The sequence below is a fragment of the Nothoprocta perdicaria genome, unplaced genomic scaffold (genome assembly GCF_003342845.1).
Source record: "Nothoprocta perdicaria isolate Ctin4 unplaced genomic scaffold, notPer1 scaffold_449, whole genome shotgun sequence".
Taxonomy (NCBI): Eukaryota; Metazoa; Chordata; class Aves; order Tinamiformes; family Tinamidae; genus Nothoprocta; species Nothoprocta perdicaria.
The window spans coordinates 8,823-27,594 of record NW_020455698.1 but is presented as its reverse complement, the minus strand read 5'-3'; the positions used below and the strand labels follow the sequence as shown (position 1 = coordinate 27,594).

At 52.5% G+C, this 18,772-nt stretch overlaps 1 protein-coding gene across 1 annotated transcript; it reads left to right on the top strand.

Moving 5' to 3' along the window:
- The first annotated feature begins 250 nt into the window (after nucleotides 1-250).
- Nucleotides 251-7,236, top strand: DBR1 (debranching RNA lariats 1). Its single transcript, XM_026046544.1, has 8 exons — nucleotides 251-447; nucleotides 519-643; nucleotides 723-803; nucleotides 1,893-1,978; nucleotides 2,876-3,100; nucleotides 3,933-4,013; nucleotides 5,277-5,422; nucleotides 5,952-7,236. Exons 1-8 carry the CDS (start codon nucleotides 251-253, stop codon nucleotides 6,625-6,627), a joined length of 1,617 nt encoding a protein of 538 aa, XP_025902329.1. The 3' UTR covers nucleotides 6,628-7,236.
- The last annotated feature ends 11,536 nt before the right edge of the window (nucleotides 7,237-18,772 follow it).

The window sequence follows — 18,772 nt, the reverse complement described above, 5'->3', positions numbered from 1 at the left end:
AGTTACAGCGGGTTCTGCCTGAGCGAGCGGTCGAGTGAATCTCGGGGAAGGAAGAGGCCTCCCGGCCCGCTGGAAGCGGCGGAGCGGGAAGGCGGCGGCCGACGCTCCTGGCAAGCTGCCCACGGCACCCGCGTAGCGTCATCCCCCGCAGCGCGCACGCGCGGGCGGCGGTGACGCGCAAGGTGCGCGCGGCGCGTGCGCGCGGCGGAGGGAGGGACGGACGGACGGACGCACGCCCGCCGCGGCGGCCATGAAGGTGGCGGTGGCCGGTTGCTGCCATGGCGCCCTGGACAAGCTCTACGAGACGCTGGAGCTGCTTCAGCGGCGCCATAACGTGCGGCCCGACGTGCTGCTCTGCTGTGGCGACTTCCAGGCCGTGCGCAACGAGGCGGACCTGCGCTGCATGGCCGTGCCCGCRAAGTACCGCCACATGGAGACCTTCTACCGGTGAGTGCGCCGCGCCCTGCCCGCTTCGACCGGCCCGCCCTTGCTGCTACCACCATGTTGTGTCACTGCAGGTACTATTCGGGCGAGAAGAAGGCTCCCGTGCTCACCATCTTCATTGGCGGCAACCACGAGGCATCCAATCACCTGCAGGAGCTGCCCTATGGCGGCTGGGTGGCTCCCAATATCTACTACCTTGGTATGGCCTGGCCGTGAGTGTCACCATCCCGGTTCCAGTCTGGTCCCATCGTGGTGAGCCACCCTTGTGTCTCCCCTAGGTTATGCTGGCGTTGTGCGGTTCCGCGGTGTGAGGATTGGCGGTATCTCGGGTATCTTCAAGTCTCATGACTACCGGAAAGGTATGGTGGGGTTTTGGGGCTTTCTGGGGCTTTCTGGAGGTGGTGGATATCGTGACAACTGCTTGTCAGCCACAGCAGGAAGCAAATGCAAATGTTTGGGATAGCCATGATGCTTCCTTGGCAGGGCCTCTTTAGCATATGCTATAAAGCTCTTTAGCTTTCGCTATGTAAAACTTCTAAGTGTGGTATTGTACAAATGTGCTGTTTTGAACAGTGACTTAGTGTGAGAATGATTCCCCCAGGTTTGCGTAGTTATTGAACATTGAAGTGTCTCCCTGGGTGCTTAGAGAATTGTTCACAACTGTTAGCTGGTGTAAGTAATACCTGAAGGTGGATTAGTCTTCTCATCTCCTCCACTTAGGGAATAAAAAATTGTTGTTTGCAATTAYTGTACAGTGACTCTGTTTTTCATATGATACTGCTTCAGAGAAGCTTTGTGGGTGTCTTTCATACTGCACAGTAATAAACTAGTGTTCTGAAGCACTTGTTGACCTGAATATTGCTCTTGGCATACCAGACTTTTTTTCACAATAGCGTTAGCTACCTAAAATGTATTCTTGCTGTTCAATCTAAGAGTGTGTAGGAGCTCTGCCAGATATTCAGTTTTCTTGCCTTGAGGCAAACTTGTGGACTAGATCCCCTTGGTAAGGGAATACCTTTGCTGAATATGTCAAACTGTGCATTCATAGTTGGGCTTTGAAGAAACACATGAAATCAGTGACAACCTTGAAAGYACAGTTACTTGCTTCAGAATTGTCCTAAATTATGAGTGTTAGAGTCAAACTCCTAGTTTTGTGTTCCACAAACCAATTAATGCATTCTTTATGTACAGAAAAACTAGAGATACTAGAAGAAACATTTGTTGTAGTAGATAATTGTTTGGTTTTGGAGATTTACTTGCCTCATGACTGAGAAGAGTGAGCAGACTGTTGGTTTAAGCCTTCTGTAGAGAAAATGCAGCATCTCCTGCAACCATGAGCTGTGTTTGATATTGCCCTAGATGTTTGTGTGTCCCTGAGAGGTCAACCCGCCAGTAGAGTTAGGAGGGAACTGGTGATGCAGACAACTTTTCTTTCTTCAATGTTTCAGGCCACTTTGAGTGTCCACCATACAACCAGGAAACAATAAGAAGTGCTTACCATGTGAGGAATATTGAGGTCTTCAAACTTAAGCAGGTTATTTATTTATTTATTTTTTTTAACAATCCTATATAATAATGATTTTCATTAACCAGGAAACAAGATGCTAAAGCTATTCTGAACAGTATACTGGTAAAGAACTGAGACTTCTTTTCAATACTTGCTGCTTCTGACCAGTTCATTTATGCTGGCTGTAGTTCTGCAGTTGTTCCTGCAGCATACTTGCTTCACTGCTTTGCTTAGTAGTGCAGATATACTTGATTTGGGTACAGGCATGAGTGTGGTCTTTTTTGGATGGGTTAATTATAGGATAAAATTCACAAGAAGGTACCCTAGTTATATGCATTTGTTCTAAGTTTGTATAATGTGTAGGGAGACAGATACTACCTTGTCTAATAAAATGCCTCATTGATAGGAAGTTAACTAGTCAAAATAAGTGGAAAATGAACCAGCAGAGTGAGTTGATAACAAGTGCTGAATATTGAAGTAAGGTGTAGTTGGTGCATTGAGACTGGTGTTTCCTTTAAAGAGGACTACCATGTATAGCCATTATCTCTTTTTAAAGAAAGCTTTTAAATTTCATGAAGGAAAAAAACCATTATTGCAGACAGAACTTTCTCCACAGTTGTAGTTTCAAGCATATTCTGAGTGTCTGATGCTATCTGTAAGTTCTGCTGTCTCTTACAAGGCAGTACAGAGGTAAAGCACAGCCTGCTGTCTTGAAAATGTTTGGTAACCTCAAAGGCCACCTGGAAGATTGTGCTTGTGCAATTGAGAGCAATAATTTTGTTGCTCTAAAAAGTGAGGCTGTTGGTCACTGGTAACTGTGATCTGCAAGAGAGTACCTGCTGTTAYACAAGTGCCATTTTGTGCTGTGTAAATTTGAAATGTGATTTAAACGTGTYTATTCACCCTACATTTTTGACTTCATAGCTAAAGCGTCCCATGGATATATTTATGTCACATGATTGGCCGAGGAGCATATATCACTATGGGAACAAACAGCAGCTTCTTCAGATGAAATCTTTCTTCCGTCAAGAAGTGGAAAGTAACACACTAGGAAGCCCTGCTGCTTCAGAGCTCCTGCAGCATCTGAAACCCACCTACTGGTTTTCAGCACATCTTCATGTTAAATTTGCAGCTTTCATGCAACACCAGGTAAAGAAAAAGAACCAAGAATGTGTATGTCCAAGCACATATAAGAACTCCAAAGCAGGAAGTCGTGTCTGGAAAAAAAAAATGGTCTTGATGTTTTCTCTCAGGTATTAAAATAGCTGGCAAGCCCCAAGACATTAATTAGTCTGAAGGCTGCTAGTTTATGGAAGTAAAACAGATGTTATAAATCAATGGTGCAACTACCTCATCTTTAGGGACAGCAAATAGCTAACTGCTGAACTTGAAATGTCTTTATTTAAATTTGTAGCAAACTTCCCTTTTAAGCACTTCACTGAGAAAAGGGACAAATTAGAAATAAAGTGATAGAGAAGGGCAGCAAGTGACTCAGAAGATGTCAGTGGGGTAACCGAAACAGCTGGGTTCCTGAAGTTAAGCCCTGGCAGGTAAAGTACGCCAGGCTGTTTAGATAAACTCCAAAAGCCTCCATAGGCTAYGACTTCTTGATGTAGGTTGCTCCTGGAAATGTTGTCACCTGCTATTCCCATTTGTAAACTATTTTCTTGGTCAGCTGTAACTCTAGACCTTCTGTGCTCAGCAGATCTATTGTTAAAGTTTTCTTTCAACATCAAGRTCAAGTTGGCCCAGGTGCCTTGGTTGAGGGAGATCTGTGGTTCTTGCTTTATGTTTTTAACATCCAGCTTCCTCTGAGAGTTCTGCTTCTCTTTATTCCTCCACCCTCTACTATCTCATGATGTTTCTCTATTTCAGAAACTTCTTTTGTTTAAAATATGCCTTTAAATTTCTCTGTTACTTGATTTAAATGGCCATATTTCAATAAATATTAATGGTAGTGTTAATGGTGCTTGTTTTCTAGACAGACTCCAAAGAAGAGCTACCAAAAGCAACCAAGTTTCTTGCTCTGGACAAATGTCTGCCTCACAGAGACTTTCTGCAGGTGATGAGCATGTACTGCGCATTTTTACTGAGTGCTTCACTTGTCTGAACTGCAGTGTGCRTGCTCAGATAGAAGCTGGGGAACAGGTCCAATAAACAGGGTATTTGTAAAGAAATTAGGTGTACATGTGGAATGGCCTTTGTGTGTGGTTGCTCTTTTCAGCCAACTTCTTTTACTTTAGAACAAGTAGTTGGCTTAACTGGAGAAGCAGCTCAGCTTTATCAAACTCAATCAACCCTAAGAAGAAAGACTAGAGTCTTGAGGCTCATCTGCTTCCTTCCTGTAGCAGTTTGGGTCAGATAAGGGTCTGGCTTGATGAATTCAGGCAGGCTTGAACATTGTAAGTTGTTTTCAGTGCTGTGCATTCCAGGAGAGATTGATGCAGGTTCCTAGGAGCATGGCTGTACTTCCATGTTTGGTGTGTATCTTGGCTATGGAGAGCAACAGTTAGATTTGTGTTATAGGATTTTTTAACYGTACGTACCATAAGGACACTCCGTTTGACATCTTCACAGCTTTTTGTCCAGTTATTGAAAAATTGGTATCAGCAGTGATTCAGAAATAYCTTGCTGTGGATACCTGGCCTTTTAAGATGTGTTTATGCTGTACCTTTGCTTCAAGGATAGACTCTTTGCATGACTTTATTACAAACATGAATGAAAGCTAGAACTGGCACAGGGGACAACGTGCCAGGAGCAGAACAATGTTTATGTGCATAGCCTACATGTGCTGTCTGCACTGCTCCATCTGTAAAGGTGCTAAAATTAACATCTTTTGCTTTGAGAGGGAGCTGCTGGCAGCATGTTCTACAAAAGCAGTTGAGCGTTTTAGTAATTTCCCTTTAGAGTAGCCTTTATTTGTCAGCTTAAAGGAAAGATGATTCATCATCTGTTCTTGGGATGTGTGCTAGGATCCATTTGTTGTTTGTCTGAAGTTGGGGCTGAGCCCAAGGGTAGGTAGGTCTTTGTATTTAAAAAAAAAAAAAAAACAAACAAAAAAAAGGGGGCTAAATTGCATTTAAAATCCTATAGCAAAATGGTCTGCAGATATGCTACCTTCCGTCCTTGTTGACTCCCTCTTCTTATGTCATATTCCTACAAATTTATATATAGAGATGTCTTATTTGGGAAGACTTATTTGAGATCATTAGCTCAATATACGTCAAATTTGCTTAAAATTCTACTCTGAAATAACAGTTCAATTGTTTATCTATTTCCATCAAGAGAAGTAATTCATTTGTTTTGCCATCTTCTTTTCCTAAAGATAGTAGACATAGAACATGATCCTAATGCAAATGACTCACTGGAGTATGATCCCGAGTGGATTGCAGTTCTCAAGGCTACCAACAGTCTCATTAATGTGACTCCAAGGTCCTGGAATATGCCCGAAAATAATGGCCTCCATGCAAAGTAAGCAGCAGGCAAACTGGGGAGGAAAAATGTGCCTTTCTTGCGCTGAAATTATGCTTATATTTGTCTCTTCTGCAGCCTGCCTGCAGGCTAGATAATTGCCTTGGAAAATGGAAGGGCTGGTAACAAGAATAAAACTTCTTTACTGCTCTATAGGCAATTACTTTTTGGGGGGAGTGGAAATACTTGGTTATGCCCCTTTTTGTGGGGAGCTGGGGTGAGGATACATGTTTGCTGTTATTCAAAAAGTATGTGGGTGATTTTGTGAGTTACATTCTGAGTTTGAAGATCTGACTGGATTGCTAGATYAGGGTGGTATTATTATTGGGTGTGGTGATGTAATAGGCAAATCTTTGAGGGAAAAGGAGAATGTCAGTTTTGACCCAAGGTAATGGATGTTCATGAAAATCCATTTGAGGAATTTGGTATCTGTAGTTAGAGAAATTTGTTAGCTTAAAAGCTTTTCTTTGCAGTAGGAACAGAAAATATTGACGATATTCACTTATGGTAACTTTGTTCACTTCCTTAGGTGGGATTACAGTGTGACAGAAGAAGCTATTAAAGAAGTGTTAGAAGAGTTGAATCATAACCTCAAAATCCCCAGTAATTTCATGCTGACAGCCGCCTGTTATGATCCCAGCAAACCCCAGAAACACAGACAACCAGTTCATACCATCAATCCCCAGACCACTGAATTCTGTGCTCAGTTTGGCCTCACTGACATGAATCACAGAATCCAGCAAGGTAAAGAAGAGGGCTCAGTACGTGCGGAATACGAAGAGGAGGAGGAAGAGGAGATGGACAGTGCTGGCTCTGCAGAGGAACCCAGTGAATATAATACAGATCATTCTGGGCTTTCATCCATTAACCCAGATGAAATCATGCTGGATGAAGAAGGTGGTGATGAGGACTTGAGTACATGCTCTGTAGACCCTTCCCCTGACCACCCTCCTGACTTCTCCACAAGTTTTTCTGACATCAGGATCATGCCAGATTCCATGGTGGTGTCATCTGATGATGCTATGGACTCCAACAATGAGGACCTGGAGAAATCRGGGGCAAGTAAGCAGCTGGAAGAGAAGAGCTTGAATGAGAGATCTTTAAAGCGTGTTGGTTGTAATGAAAATGGGAACAGTGGCATGAAAAAAATTAAGAGAAGGAATCAAGCTATCTATGCTGCAGAGGATGAAGATAAAACAGAATAATTCACATGAYGTATAACTTAAATTCTCCCCCTACCCATTTTACCTGGAAGGTGGTGAGAGCTGKAGTGAACTCCTTACGATTTTAACAGTATTTGATCTTGGTCATGTTACTTTAAGCTGCAGTGGGCTGTATGTATCTCCTGCAGAGAAGAATATTTAGCTGGATTTAAACATCTGAGCCAGAAGCAAACTCTTACAACAAAGTACTTGTCAAAGGATTTWAACTTGTGTATAATGAGTTGATTTTGCTTCAGTTCTTGGTTACTGGTGTACACTACTACTTCTGCTGTACMAGATTTACCATGCTTCTTTAACAAAATGAGACTTTTAAATTCTTTAAGTTGAAGTGAGAGAATGTCTGGCATATGAGACAGAAGTATCTAATTTTATTGCCTTTGTTTTACACTGAAATTTTAATGCAAAGTTAGTGTTGTGAATGACTCTGAGCTGAACTTGAAGGTGGACTTACTGGGATGATAAATGACAGAAGAGTAGTCATATTTTACTTTGTCTCTGGAATTGCAGATATTCCATACACCATGGAAAAACTTAGTAATCATAAAAGACAGCGTATGTCCACTATTGGCTTTTAATTCTCATGCTTTGAATTAAGAGATTAGGTTTTCTATCATGATTAAAATTAAATTACAGTTTTATTAGAACCATGGAAGAAAATAACTGTTCTTAAAACTTACGTGTGCTGTTCCCAAAACTTCAGAAACATCTCTCAGAAGTAAAATGTAACTAGTTCAGATGAACAGCTTCTTACATCTGAAGCATATCATTGTCTCAACCCTTACAAAGTAGGGCTGTGTTCCTTTTTACATACAAAAGATTGATGTTTATAAATTGCTTGAGAAAACCCAAGCAATTAGCCTGGGGTTTCACCTAGTGCTTCTTTTCTCTCGTGTATAACTTAGTTCATTCTTACAACTTGGTCTGGACTTTTCCAAAGCACCTTCATAAACTTCATCTGAGGATGACAGGACCTGCCACAAAACTGATCCTCTCTGAAGTGGGAAATAGTCTTTTTACCAGTCTTGTTTGCTCCAAATGTATTAGCAAGCAAATTGCATTGCTTTGGGCCTAAAATGCTGTCGATAAAACTCATCGAATTCATGAAAAAGCCAGTGTTTTCARTAACTATGGCTGTAAGACTGACAAATACTATGATTTATATGCTGTGTTCTRCAAGCAGTGTGTATTGCGCTTTCTAGCAGTCTCGAGGGAGTGAGAATTCTTCACAAACATGCTGCTGGGTGTGATTCTGAGACTAAGAGCAACTCCCATATTCTTTCCTTCCTCCAAAAAATAGGCACCAGGGAGAAGAAAGCATCTTTAGTAGAATAGGGATTTGAACAAGGAGCCATAAGTGTCCCAAATGGGTGAGAAGGAGCTACAGCAGGAAAACTATCAGAACATCCCTATGTCACTCATCCACTGCTTTCTATCTAGTCAGTGCTTACCTACAGAACCTAAATAGACCCAAGTATTCAACAACAAGGAAATAACAAAATTGAAGTCTGCAGCCTTGATAACAAGGTATAGGGTCCACATGCACCAGGAAGCCTGGGGAGGCCCTGGGAAGCAGCATGCAATCCCAGAGGGCCCCCAGGGCCACATGTGCACAGAGGCCCGGGGAGGCCACACAAAAGCCTGCAGGGCCCCTGGGGCCACATACRCAGGGAGACCTGTGGAGGCTGAACAAAAGCCCAGAGGGCCCCCCTGCACACGGAGGCCCGGCCAGGCCCCACAAAAGCCCAGAGGCCTCCTGGAGCCACGTTTGCATGGAGGCCCGGGGAGGCCGCACAGAAGCCTGCAGGGCCTCTAGGGCCACATGCACACGGAGGCCTGGGCAGGCCAGAGAAAAGCCTGCAGGGTCCCCGGGGCCACGTGYGCRTGGAGGCTGCACGAAAGCCTGCTGTTTCTGTGGGGGCACAGAGGCACCGTGTGCGTGGAGAATCCAGGGGGCCACACAATGGCATGTCAGGTCCACCAGTCCCCATCGAGGTGACAAAAACGCCTGTAGCGTACTCCCAGCCCTACTTGTGTAGATGCCCTAGGGCACCATGTGAAGGCTTGGAAGGTCCTCCTGCCCTTTCTGCGGCCAGCAGTGCGTCCCTTGAACCTATAGGTCCCTCATAGCCCCATTTGTAATTCTTAGTCCCAACTAGTAATTCTTTCACTCTGCCTTTCCATTCTTTTCTTCTTTTGCTAATAATTCTTTTCCTTGTCCATTATACTCTTTTTCTCACATTTTAATATTTCCCTTTTTATCCCCCTAATAATTCTCCTTTCCTCCCACCTAGAATTCTTCTTCTTATCCCTTAATAGTTCMATTTCTTGCTCTGCCCACACTTCTCTCTTTCCTGACAATTATTCTTTGCTTCTCCCTGTAATGACTTTTTCTTCAGTTATTTTTTCCTTCCCCTTAATAATTCTCCTTCTCACCCACTAATAATTTTTCTCTCTCTCCTAATCCTTCTTTTGCTCCTCCTCTAATACTTTATTTTTTTCTCCCTAACAATTATCTTTCTCTCCCCCAGTAAAAGTCTTTTAATAGYCAGTCTAGCATTTAACAGTATTAAAAACATTTTAACAACCAACCTCTTGATATTACAAATATAAAATATATRAAGTCATAGTAATCACCTCACAGGTCTGTTTCATCACCGAAGTGTTTATCTCTTTATACTCCTCATTATACTTAGGGCAGAAAAAGCCTTAGCTTGGCCCAGCTGCATGTATTTAGGGCTGCCATGGGTGCAGTCCTTCCTTCACAAGGGCCACTGGGTAGGGCAGCAGGTTAGGGCTATATAAACCCAGGCTCAGATGTCATGGAACTTAATCAGCTCTTGTTTTCCTAGAATAATAAGGTTGAGGAATGGTCTTGGCAAATAGCAGCAGTTGAGGAGTTATATTCTCCAGGAATATTTATTGCTGCTTTTGCAAAAGAAAAATGTTCTTGCAAGGAAGACCACTGAAGGGCATACTATGGATTTGTAAGCTAATAGGAGGGTGTGTTTGTTTGTTGGTTGATTTTTCTTTTCTCTTTGGCTTAGTATTTAGCCTAGGGCATTTAGGGGTCCTAGGTTTTCACTTTTACCTTTTGTTTACCGTTAGTTTTTAATTTTTCTTGCTTTCATTTGGCCAGTGATCAAGGTAAATGGGGTCACCGAAGGAAACTTGAGGGAGACCCCCATCCCTTTGAGAATTTTTGTTGAAGCTCAAAAGCAGTGCAGTGCCTTATAGAAGTTAAATATAGTGGTAATGGACACCAGAATGTCTTTGCAATTTCTGCATGAGAGTCAGATACGGTGGGCTATGTACATCGGAGAGGCAGGGAGCACTAGGGCGGGCAGCGCTCTCTACATTTTGTAGCCGGTGTTTTTTTTCAGTCAGGTTTTGATGTCATTCTTTGCGCTTGCAAAGTGTGTCTCGAAGTGTGCAACTCTAGCATGGTAGGCGTCCACGTGTGATGTGTGACCGGACTTGTCAACATTGTGTTAGTGGATATAATGGAGTGAACTGTTGTTCCATATGTGCATTGTGGACAGTCATCTTTGTGGCCTGTTGGAGGCTTTGACGATGCTTCTGGCATCCTTTCAGGGTGTGGTGGTTGGTGGTGGTGGAGTGTTTTTTTTGTTTGTTTTAATGGGTATAAGTTGAAACATAGGAAGTTCCATTTGCATGTGAGGAAGAACTTCTCTATCGTGAGGGAGCCCTGGAACAGGCTGCCCAGGGAGATTGTGGAGCCTCCTTCTCTGGAGGCCTTCTAAACTTGCCCAGATGTGACCCTGTTCCATGTGCTCTAGATGTCCCTGCTTGAGCAGGGGCTTGTACTACATGATCTTTAGAGGGCTCTTCCAACCTTAAACATTCTGTGATTTTTTTTTTTTAATTTTATTTTTTGCTTTTATTTTTTGTTAATTTCCCACTTTGTTACAGCCTGAGCTCTCTTTTGTCTCACCTATTCCACATTCACCGTCCCAGTTTCAATGGCCCTTCTCTGTCACAGCAGCAGCAGCGGACCATTTCCAGAGCATTGGAGCTGTACAGTTCTGGTTTCATAGACTTTTCTGGCCTATGGGGTCTTACATGGGGAAAGAGTTTCTTTGTGTAGGGCTTTCCTCTGTATTTCTATCTGATGTCTGTGGGTACCTTTGGATCTCACGCCAACTTTTGCCCAGGCGTTAGTCACGGTAGTGTGAAGTGGGATAGAGCAACAGAGGGGTCCAGTGACCAGTCCACTTCACAATTTTCATGGTCTGTTTGCACAGGGTTTCTTTGGTGGGTTTTGTTGTTTGTTTTTTCCCTCTCCTCACAGCAGTAACACCACAGACTCCATCCTTGAGGAAGGAGGAAAAAGATCATGCCCTCATAGGATGCCCTAGAGTTATTTTTGCTGTAAGGACAATGTTGTGACCAGTGGAGTTCTTCAATGACCTTTAGCTCTGTGCGTATAGATGCAGAGCACTGTAGAGAGCTGATGACTCGTGTCTCAGAGAAGAGCATCAAAATAAGTATAAATTGAAGAAAGGATGTGGAGCCTAGCATGGGCCAACTGTTTTGAAGGCGCCTTCTCCATCACCAACAGCTATTCCGCTTTAAAAGGGGTTTGGGAGGTGTAGGGATGCTTAGCCTGACAGTTGGCGTGAGCACAGCAGGTAAAGGTATCGTAGCGGGATATTGTTACAGATGATGTGTGGTTTTTGTCTTCCCCTCAAAGTGTGGTCTTCTCTCAGTGTTTGAAGATTTTGCTGGKGGTCACTGAAAGAAGCAGCTGCATGGCCACAAGAAGCTCAAATGGGTGAGAGGGGATGCATTCAGGTGAGGCCACATGAAAGCCCGCAGGGCCCGAAGGGGCCAGCTGCACATGGAGGCCCAGGGAGTCCACATGAATTCATGCAGGGCCCGGGGGGGCCAGCTATGCATGGAGGCCTGGGAAGGCCGCATGAAATCCCGCAGGGGCTGAGGGGCCACCTGTGCACAGAGGCCTGGGGAGGTCGCACGAAAGCCCCCAGGGCCCAGGAAGGCAGCTGCGCATGGAAGACCCGGGGGCCCAGCTGCACACGGAGGCCTGGGGAGGCTGCATGAATGTCCGGTGAGCCTGGGGAGCCATCTCTGCACGGAGGCCCTGGGAGACCGCATGAAAGCATGCAGGGCCCAGGGGGCCACGCGCACATGGAGGCCTGGGGAGGCCCCATGAACACCTGCAGGGCCCAGGGGGCCATCTGTACACGGAGGCCCAGGGAGGCCACACAAAAGCCCGGATGGCCCCTGGGGCCATCTGTGCATGAAGGCCTGGGGGAGGACACACAAAAGCCTGGACTGCTCAGAGGGACCACCCGGACACGGAGGCTGAGGGGAGGCCGCACGAAAGCGCATAGGGCCCGAGAGGCTAGTTGTGCACGAGGCCCAGGGAAGCAGCACGAATGCCCGGAGGGCTGGGGGGACAAGCTGTGCAGGGAGGCYGGGGGAGGCCACATGAAAGGCCACAGGGCCTGGGGTGCCACACACACATGGAGGCCTGAGGAGGCCACACGAAAGCCTGCGGTGTTTGGGTGGCCAGCTGCGCACAGAGGCCCACTGAGGCTGCACAAATGCCTGCATGGCCCAAGGGGCCAGCTGTGCATGGAGGCCTGGGGAGTCTGCAAGAATGTCCAGAGGGCCTGGGGGGTCCAACTGCACACGGAGGCCCAGGGAGGCCACAGAAATGCTCGGAGAGCCCGTGGGACCACGAGTGCACAGAGGCCCAGGAAGGTCGAGCGAAAGCCCGAAGCGTCTGGGGAGCCAGCTGAGCACRGAGGCCCGGGGAGGCCGCACGAATGCGTGGAAGGCTCGTGCGTCAGGTGTGCACGGAAGCCCAGGGAGGTCGCACAAAAGCCCACAGGGCCCTGGAGTCCAGCTGCGCATGGAGGCCAGGGGAAGCCGCACAGAAGCCCGGAGGGCACAGGGGGCCATCTGCGCACAGAGGCCCAGGGAGGCTGCAGGAAAGCCCGGAGGGCACTGGGGGCCAGCTGCACACAGAGGCCTGGGAAGGTCACATGAAAGCCTGGAGTGCCTGGGGGGCCAGTTGCGCATGGAGGCTCAGGAGGCGTCACGAAAGCCCCAAGGGCCTAGGTGGTCAGCTGTGCACAGAGGCTGGGGGAGGCTACACAAAATGCTGCAGGGCCCAGGCATCCAGTTGCACATGGATGCCCAGGGAGGCTGCACAAAAGGCCTGGGGTTTATCTGCACGCGGAGGCTGGGGGAGGCCGCACGAAAGCCCGCGTTGTCCGGGGCACCAGCTATGCATGGAGGTCCAGGGAGGCTGTACAAATGACTTCAGGGCCAGGGGGGTCATTTGCACACGCAGGCACAGGARGCCACACGAAGGCCCGCAGGCCCCAGGGAGCCAGCTGCATATGGAGGCCCCACGAAAGCCCGGAGGGCGTGGAGCGCCAGCTGCGCACAGAGACCTGGGGAGGCCCCACGAATGGCTGTAGGGTCTGGGGCGCCAGCTGTACACGGAGGCCCGGGGAGGCCCCTTGAAATGCTGGGAGGCGCAGGGAGCCAGCTGCACATGGAGACTCGGGGAGGCCCCACGAAAGGCTTTATGGTCAGAGGGGCCAGCTGCACACAGAGGCCTGGGGAGACCAGATGAAATCTCACAGGGCCCAGGGCGCCACCTACACATGGAGGCGTGATAATGCTCCATGAGAGCCCACAGAACCCAGGGCCCAGCCATGCACGAAGGCACGGAAAGGCTGCATGAAAGCTCACAGGGCCCGGGGGGTTCTGCATGCACAGAGGCCCAGGGAGGCCGCACGAATGTCCGCAGGGCCCGGGGGGCCAGCTGCACACAGAGGCATGGGGAGACCAGATGAAATCCTGCAGGGCCCGGTGCGCCACCTACGCGTGGAGGCCCGGTAAGGCTGCACGAGAGCCCACAGAACCCTGGGCCCAGCTGCGCACCAAGCCCGGGGAAGGCTGCACGAAATCTCACAGGGCCCAGGGGGTCATGCATGCGCGGAAGCCTGGAGACTGCGCATGAAAGTCTGCAGGGCCTGGTGGTCCAGCTGCACACAGAGGCCCTGGGAGGCCACACAAATGCGCAGAGGGCCCGGGGGCCAGCTGCACACAAAGGCCTGGGGAGGCCACACGAATGCCCACAGGGCCCCGGATTCCAGCTGCACACGGAGGCTGAGGGAGGCCGCACGAATGCCCAGAGCGTCTGGGGAGCCAATGCGCACAGAGGCCTGGGGAGGCCAAATGAAATCCTGGAGCAGCTAAATGAAATCCTGGAGCACACGGGGTGCCAGCTGTGGACGGAGGCCAGGAAGACCAGATGAAATACAGGAGCGCCCGTGTGGCCACCTGCGCGTAGAAGCCTGGGGAGGCCACATGAAGGCCTGCAGGGCCCGGGAGGGCAGCTGCTCACAGAGATCCAGGGAGGCCCCACGAAAGCCCGGATGGCCCGGGGGTCCACGTGTGTATGGACGCCCGGGGAGGCTGCACGGAAGCCTGCAGGGCCCAGGTGGCCTGCTGCACACGAAGGCCCAGGGAGGCCATACAAAGGCCCAAGTGCCTGGTGGTCCGTGTGCACACGGAGGCTCGGGGAGCTCACACAAGAGCCCACAGGGCCTAGGGGCCATGTGCGCATGGAGGCCCGGGGAGGCCGCACGAACGCCCACGGGGCCCAGGGAGCCAGCTGCACATGGTGGCTGGGGGAGGCCGCACGAAAGCCCAGAGGGCCTGGGGGTCCACCTGTGCACGGAGGCCCAGGCAGGCCGCACGAATGCCCGGAGCAACTCGGGGGGCCAGCTTCACACGGAGGCCCAGGCAGGAAACATGAAATACAGGAGTGCCTGTGGGGCCAGCTGTGCACGGAGTCCCAAGGAGGCCACACAAATGCTCACAGGGATGGGGTTGCTGGCTGAGCACGGAGGTCCGGGGAGGCCGCATGAATGCCCGCAGGGCCTGGAGTGCCCGGGGGGCCCACGTGTGCGTGAAGGCCAGGGGATGACGCACAAAAGCCTGTAGGGCCTGAGGGGCCAGCTTCACACGGAGGCCCAGAGAGACCACGTGAAAGCCCGCAGCGCCCAGGGGGTCATCTGCACACGGAGGCCCGGGGAGGCCGCAGGAAAGCCTGCACGGTCCGGGGTGCCAGCTGTGCATGGAGGCCCGGGAAGGCTGCAAAAAAGCCCAGAGAGCCCGGGGAACGAGCTGCACACGGAGGCCCAGGGAGGCCAAATGAAATCCTGGAGCACACAGAGTGCCAGCTGCAGATGGAGGCCCAGGAAGACCAGATGATATACAGGAGCGCCCGTGTGGCCACCTGCGCATGGAGGACTGGGGAGGCTGCATGAAAGCCCAGAGCACCCGCGGGGCCAACTGTGCACGGAGGACCAGGGAAGCCACACAAAAGCCCGCAGGGCCTGGGGAGCCAGGTTCACACAGAGGCCCAGATAGACCACACAAAGTCCGCAGGGCCCGGGGGGTCATCTGCACACGGAGGCCTGGGGAGGCCGTACGAAAGCTCGCAGTGTTTGGGTTGTCAGCTGTGTACGGAGGCCTGGGAAGGCCGCACAAAAACCCGCACTGTCCGGGGCACCAGCTATGCATGGAGGCTGGGGGAGGCTGCACGAAAGCCCAGAGGGCCCGGGGGACCAGTTGTGCACGGAGGTCCAGGGAGACCGTACAAATGACCTCAGGGCAAGGAGGGTCATTTGCACACGCAGGCACAGGGAGGCTACGCAAACGCCTGCAGGCCCCAGGGAGCCAACTGCACATGGAGGCCCAGGGAGGCCACATGAATGCCCGCAGGGCCCGGGAGTCCAGCTGCGCATGGATGCCTGGGGAGGCTGCACGAAAGCCCGCAGGGCTTGGAGGTCCAGCTGCACTCGGAGGCCCAGGGAGGCCGCACGAAAGCCTGGAGTCCCTCACGGGTCAACTGCGCATGGAGACTTGGGAAGGTCACACGAAAGCCCAGAGTGCCCGGGCAACAAGCTGTGCACAGGGGTCTAGAGAGGCCACACGAATGCCCAGAGTGCCAAGGGGGTCATCTGCACATGCAGGTACGGGGAGGCCACACGAAAGCCTGCAAGGTGCGGGCGTCCAGTTGCATACAGAGGCCTGGGGATGCCGCAAGAAAACCCGCAGGGCCCGGAGAGTCATCTGAACACACAGGCACGGGGAGGCCGCATGAAAGCCTGCAGGGTACAGAGGGCCAGCTGCATGCGGAGGTCCGGGGAGGCCACACGAATGCCTGCAGGGCCAGGAGCGTCATCTGCACTCCAACGCCCGGGGAGGCTGCACGAAAGCCTGAAGTGTTTGGGTGGCCAGCTGCGTAGGCCCGGGGAGGCCGCACAAAAGCCCAGAAGGCCTGGGGGRCCAGCTGTGCATGGAGGCCYGTGGAGGCCGCATGAAAGTCCAGAGTGCCTGGGGGACCATGTGCACACGGACTCCCAGGGAGCCCAAATGAAAGGCCGGAGGACCCGGTGGGGCAGCGACGCGTGGAAGCCCAGGGAGGCCTCATGAAAGCCAGCAGGCCCCATGGGGCCAGCTGCACACAGAGGCCCAGGGAAGTCGCACGAAAGCCCGGAGGGCATGGAAGGGCCAGCTGTGCACGGAGGCCTGGGAAGGCCACTCGAAAGCCCGAAGTGCCCAGTGGGTCACCTGCACATGCAGGCATGGGGAAGCCGCACGAAAGCCCGCAGGGCCCGGAGGGCCAGCTGCGCACGGGTGCCCGAGGGGGCCGCACGAATGCCTGGAGCACCTTAGGGGCCAGCTGTGCACAGAGGCTTGGGGAGGCCGCACGAAACCCCACAGGGCCTGGGGAACCAGCTATGCACAGAGGCTCAGGGAGGCCACACAAATGCCCAGAGCGCCTGGGGGGCCAGCTGTGCACAGAGGCCCAGACAGGTCGCACAAAAGCTCTCAGGGCCCAGGGAACCAGCTATGCACGGAGGCCCAGGCAGGCCGCACGAAAACCCACAGAGCGCGCAGGGTCATTTGCACATGCAGCACTGGGGAGGCCGCATGAAAGCCCGTGGGGCCCGGGGATCCAGATGCACATGGAGGCCCAGGGACGCTGCACGGAAGCCCGCGTGGTCTGGGGGGTCATCTGCACAAGGAGGCCCGAAGAGGCCGCACAAAAGCCCGCGGGGCCCAGGGGTCCAGCTGCACATGGAGGCTGGGGGAGACCGCACGAAAGCCCAGAGGGCAACTGGGGGGCCACCTGCGCACRGAGGCCCGGGGAGGCYGCACAAAAGCCAGGAGCACCTGGGGGGCCAGCTGCGCAGAAAGGCCCAGGGAGGCCGCACGAAAGACTGCAGGACCCGGGGAGCCAGGAGGCCCGGGCAGGCCGCCAGATTCACATGGAGGCCCAGGGAGGAAACATGAAATACAGGAGTGCCTGTGGGGCCAGCTGCACACGGAGGACTGGGGAGGCTGCACGACAACCCATAGGGCGCGGGGGGCCACACGCTCATGGAGGCCTGGGAAGGCTGCACGGAAGCCCACAGGGCCCAGAGGACCAGCTGTGCACGGAGACCCGAGAAGGCCGCATGAATGCCCGCAGGGCCTGGGAGAGTAGCTGCGCGCGAAGGCCTAGGGAGGCTGCACAAAGGTCCAGAGCGCACAGAAGAGCCAACTGTGCACGGAGGCCCGGGAAGGTCACACAAAAGCCCAAAGGGCCTGAGGGAGAGCTGCACACGGAGGCCCGGGGAGGCCTCATGAAAGCCTGCAGGGCCCAGAGAGTCATCTCCACCCAGGCCCRGGGAGGCCGCACAAAAGTCTGCAGTGTTTGGGTGGCCAGCTGTGCACGGAGGCCTGGGGAGGCCGCACAAATGCACAGAGCGTGCAGAGGGGCTGCTGCACACAGAGGCTGAGGGAGGCCTCACGATATCCCGCTGGGTCCGAGGCAGGGGCTGCCCACGGAGGCCCGAAAAAGCCGCACGAATGCCTGCAGGGCCTGGGAGAGTAGCTGCACACAGAGGCCCAGGGAGGTNAGGCAGGGGCTGCCCACGGAGGCCCGAGAAGGCCGCACGAATGCCTGCAGGGCCCGGGAGAGTAGCTGCACACAGAGGCCCAGGGAGGTTGCATGAAACCCCGGAGCGCCTGGGGGGCCAACTGCACAAGGAGGCATGGGGAGGATGCACGAAAGCCCGGAGTGCCTGGGGAGCCAGCTGTGCATGGCCGGGGAGGCCACACAAAAGCCCACAGGCGCACAGAAGCCCCAGTAGTCCACATGAAAGCGCACAGGGACTGGGGCAGCTGTGCACGGAGGCCCAGGGAGGCTGCATGAAAGACGCAAGGCCTGTGAAGCCAGCTGCACATGGAGGCCTGGGGAGGCCACACAAAAGACCATAGGGCCCGAGGGGTCAGCTGCGCACGGAGGCCCAGGGAGGCTACATGAAAGCCCATAGGGCCTGGGGGACCAGCTGCGCACCGAAGCCCAAAGAAGCCGCACAAAATACAGGAGTGTCGATGTGGCCAGCTGCACACGGAGACCCCAGGAGGCCGCACGAAAGCCCGCAAGGACCGGGAGAGCAGCTGCACACATAGGCCCTGGGAGGCCGCACGAATGCACAGTGCTCCTGGGGGGCAAGATGCGAACAGTGGCCTGGGGAGTCCACATGAAAGCCAACAGGGCCCAAGGGGCCAGCTGTGCACAGAGGCCCAAGGAGGCTGCACGAAAGCCCGGAGCGCCTAGGGGGCCACGTGTGCGCGAAGGTCTGGGGAAGCCGCATGAAATCCTGCAGGGCAGGGTGGGGCCAGCTGCGCATGGAGACCTGGGGAGGATGCWCAAAAGTCCGGAGGGCGCGGGGGGCCAGCTGCGCATGGAGGCTTGGGAAGGTCGCCCGAAAGCCCGGAGCGTCCGGGGGACCAGCTGCGCACGGAGGTCTGGGGAGGCCGCACAAATGCCTGGAGAGCCTGGGGGGCCAGGCTTGACCAGAGGCGCAGGGGGTCCAAACGAAAGCCTGCAGTGCCCGGGGGGCCAGCTGCGCATGGAGGCCCAGGGAGGCCGCACGAAATACAGGAGCGGGGATGTGGCCAGCTGGACACGGAGGCCCCAGGAGGCCGCACAAAAAACTGCAGGACCTGGGGAGTGAGCTGCCCATGGAGGCCCGGGGAGGCCGCACAAAACTTTGTAGGGCCC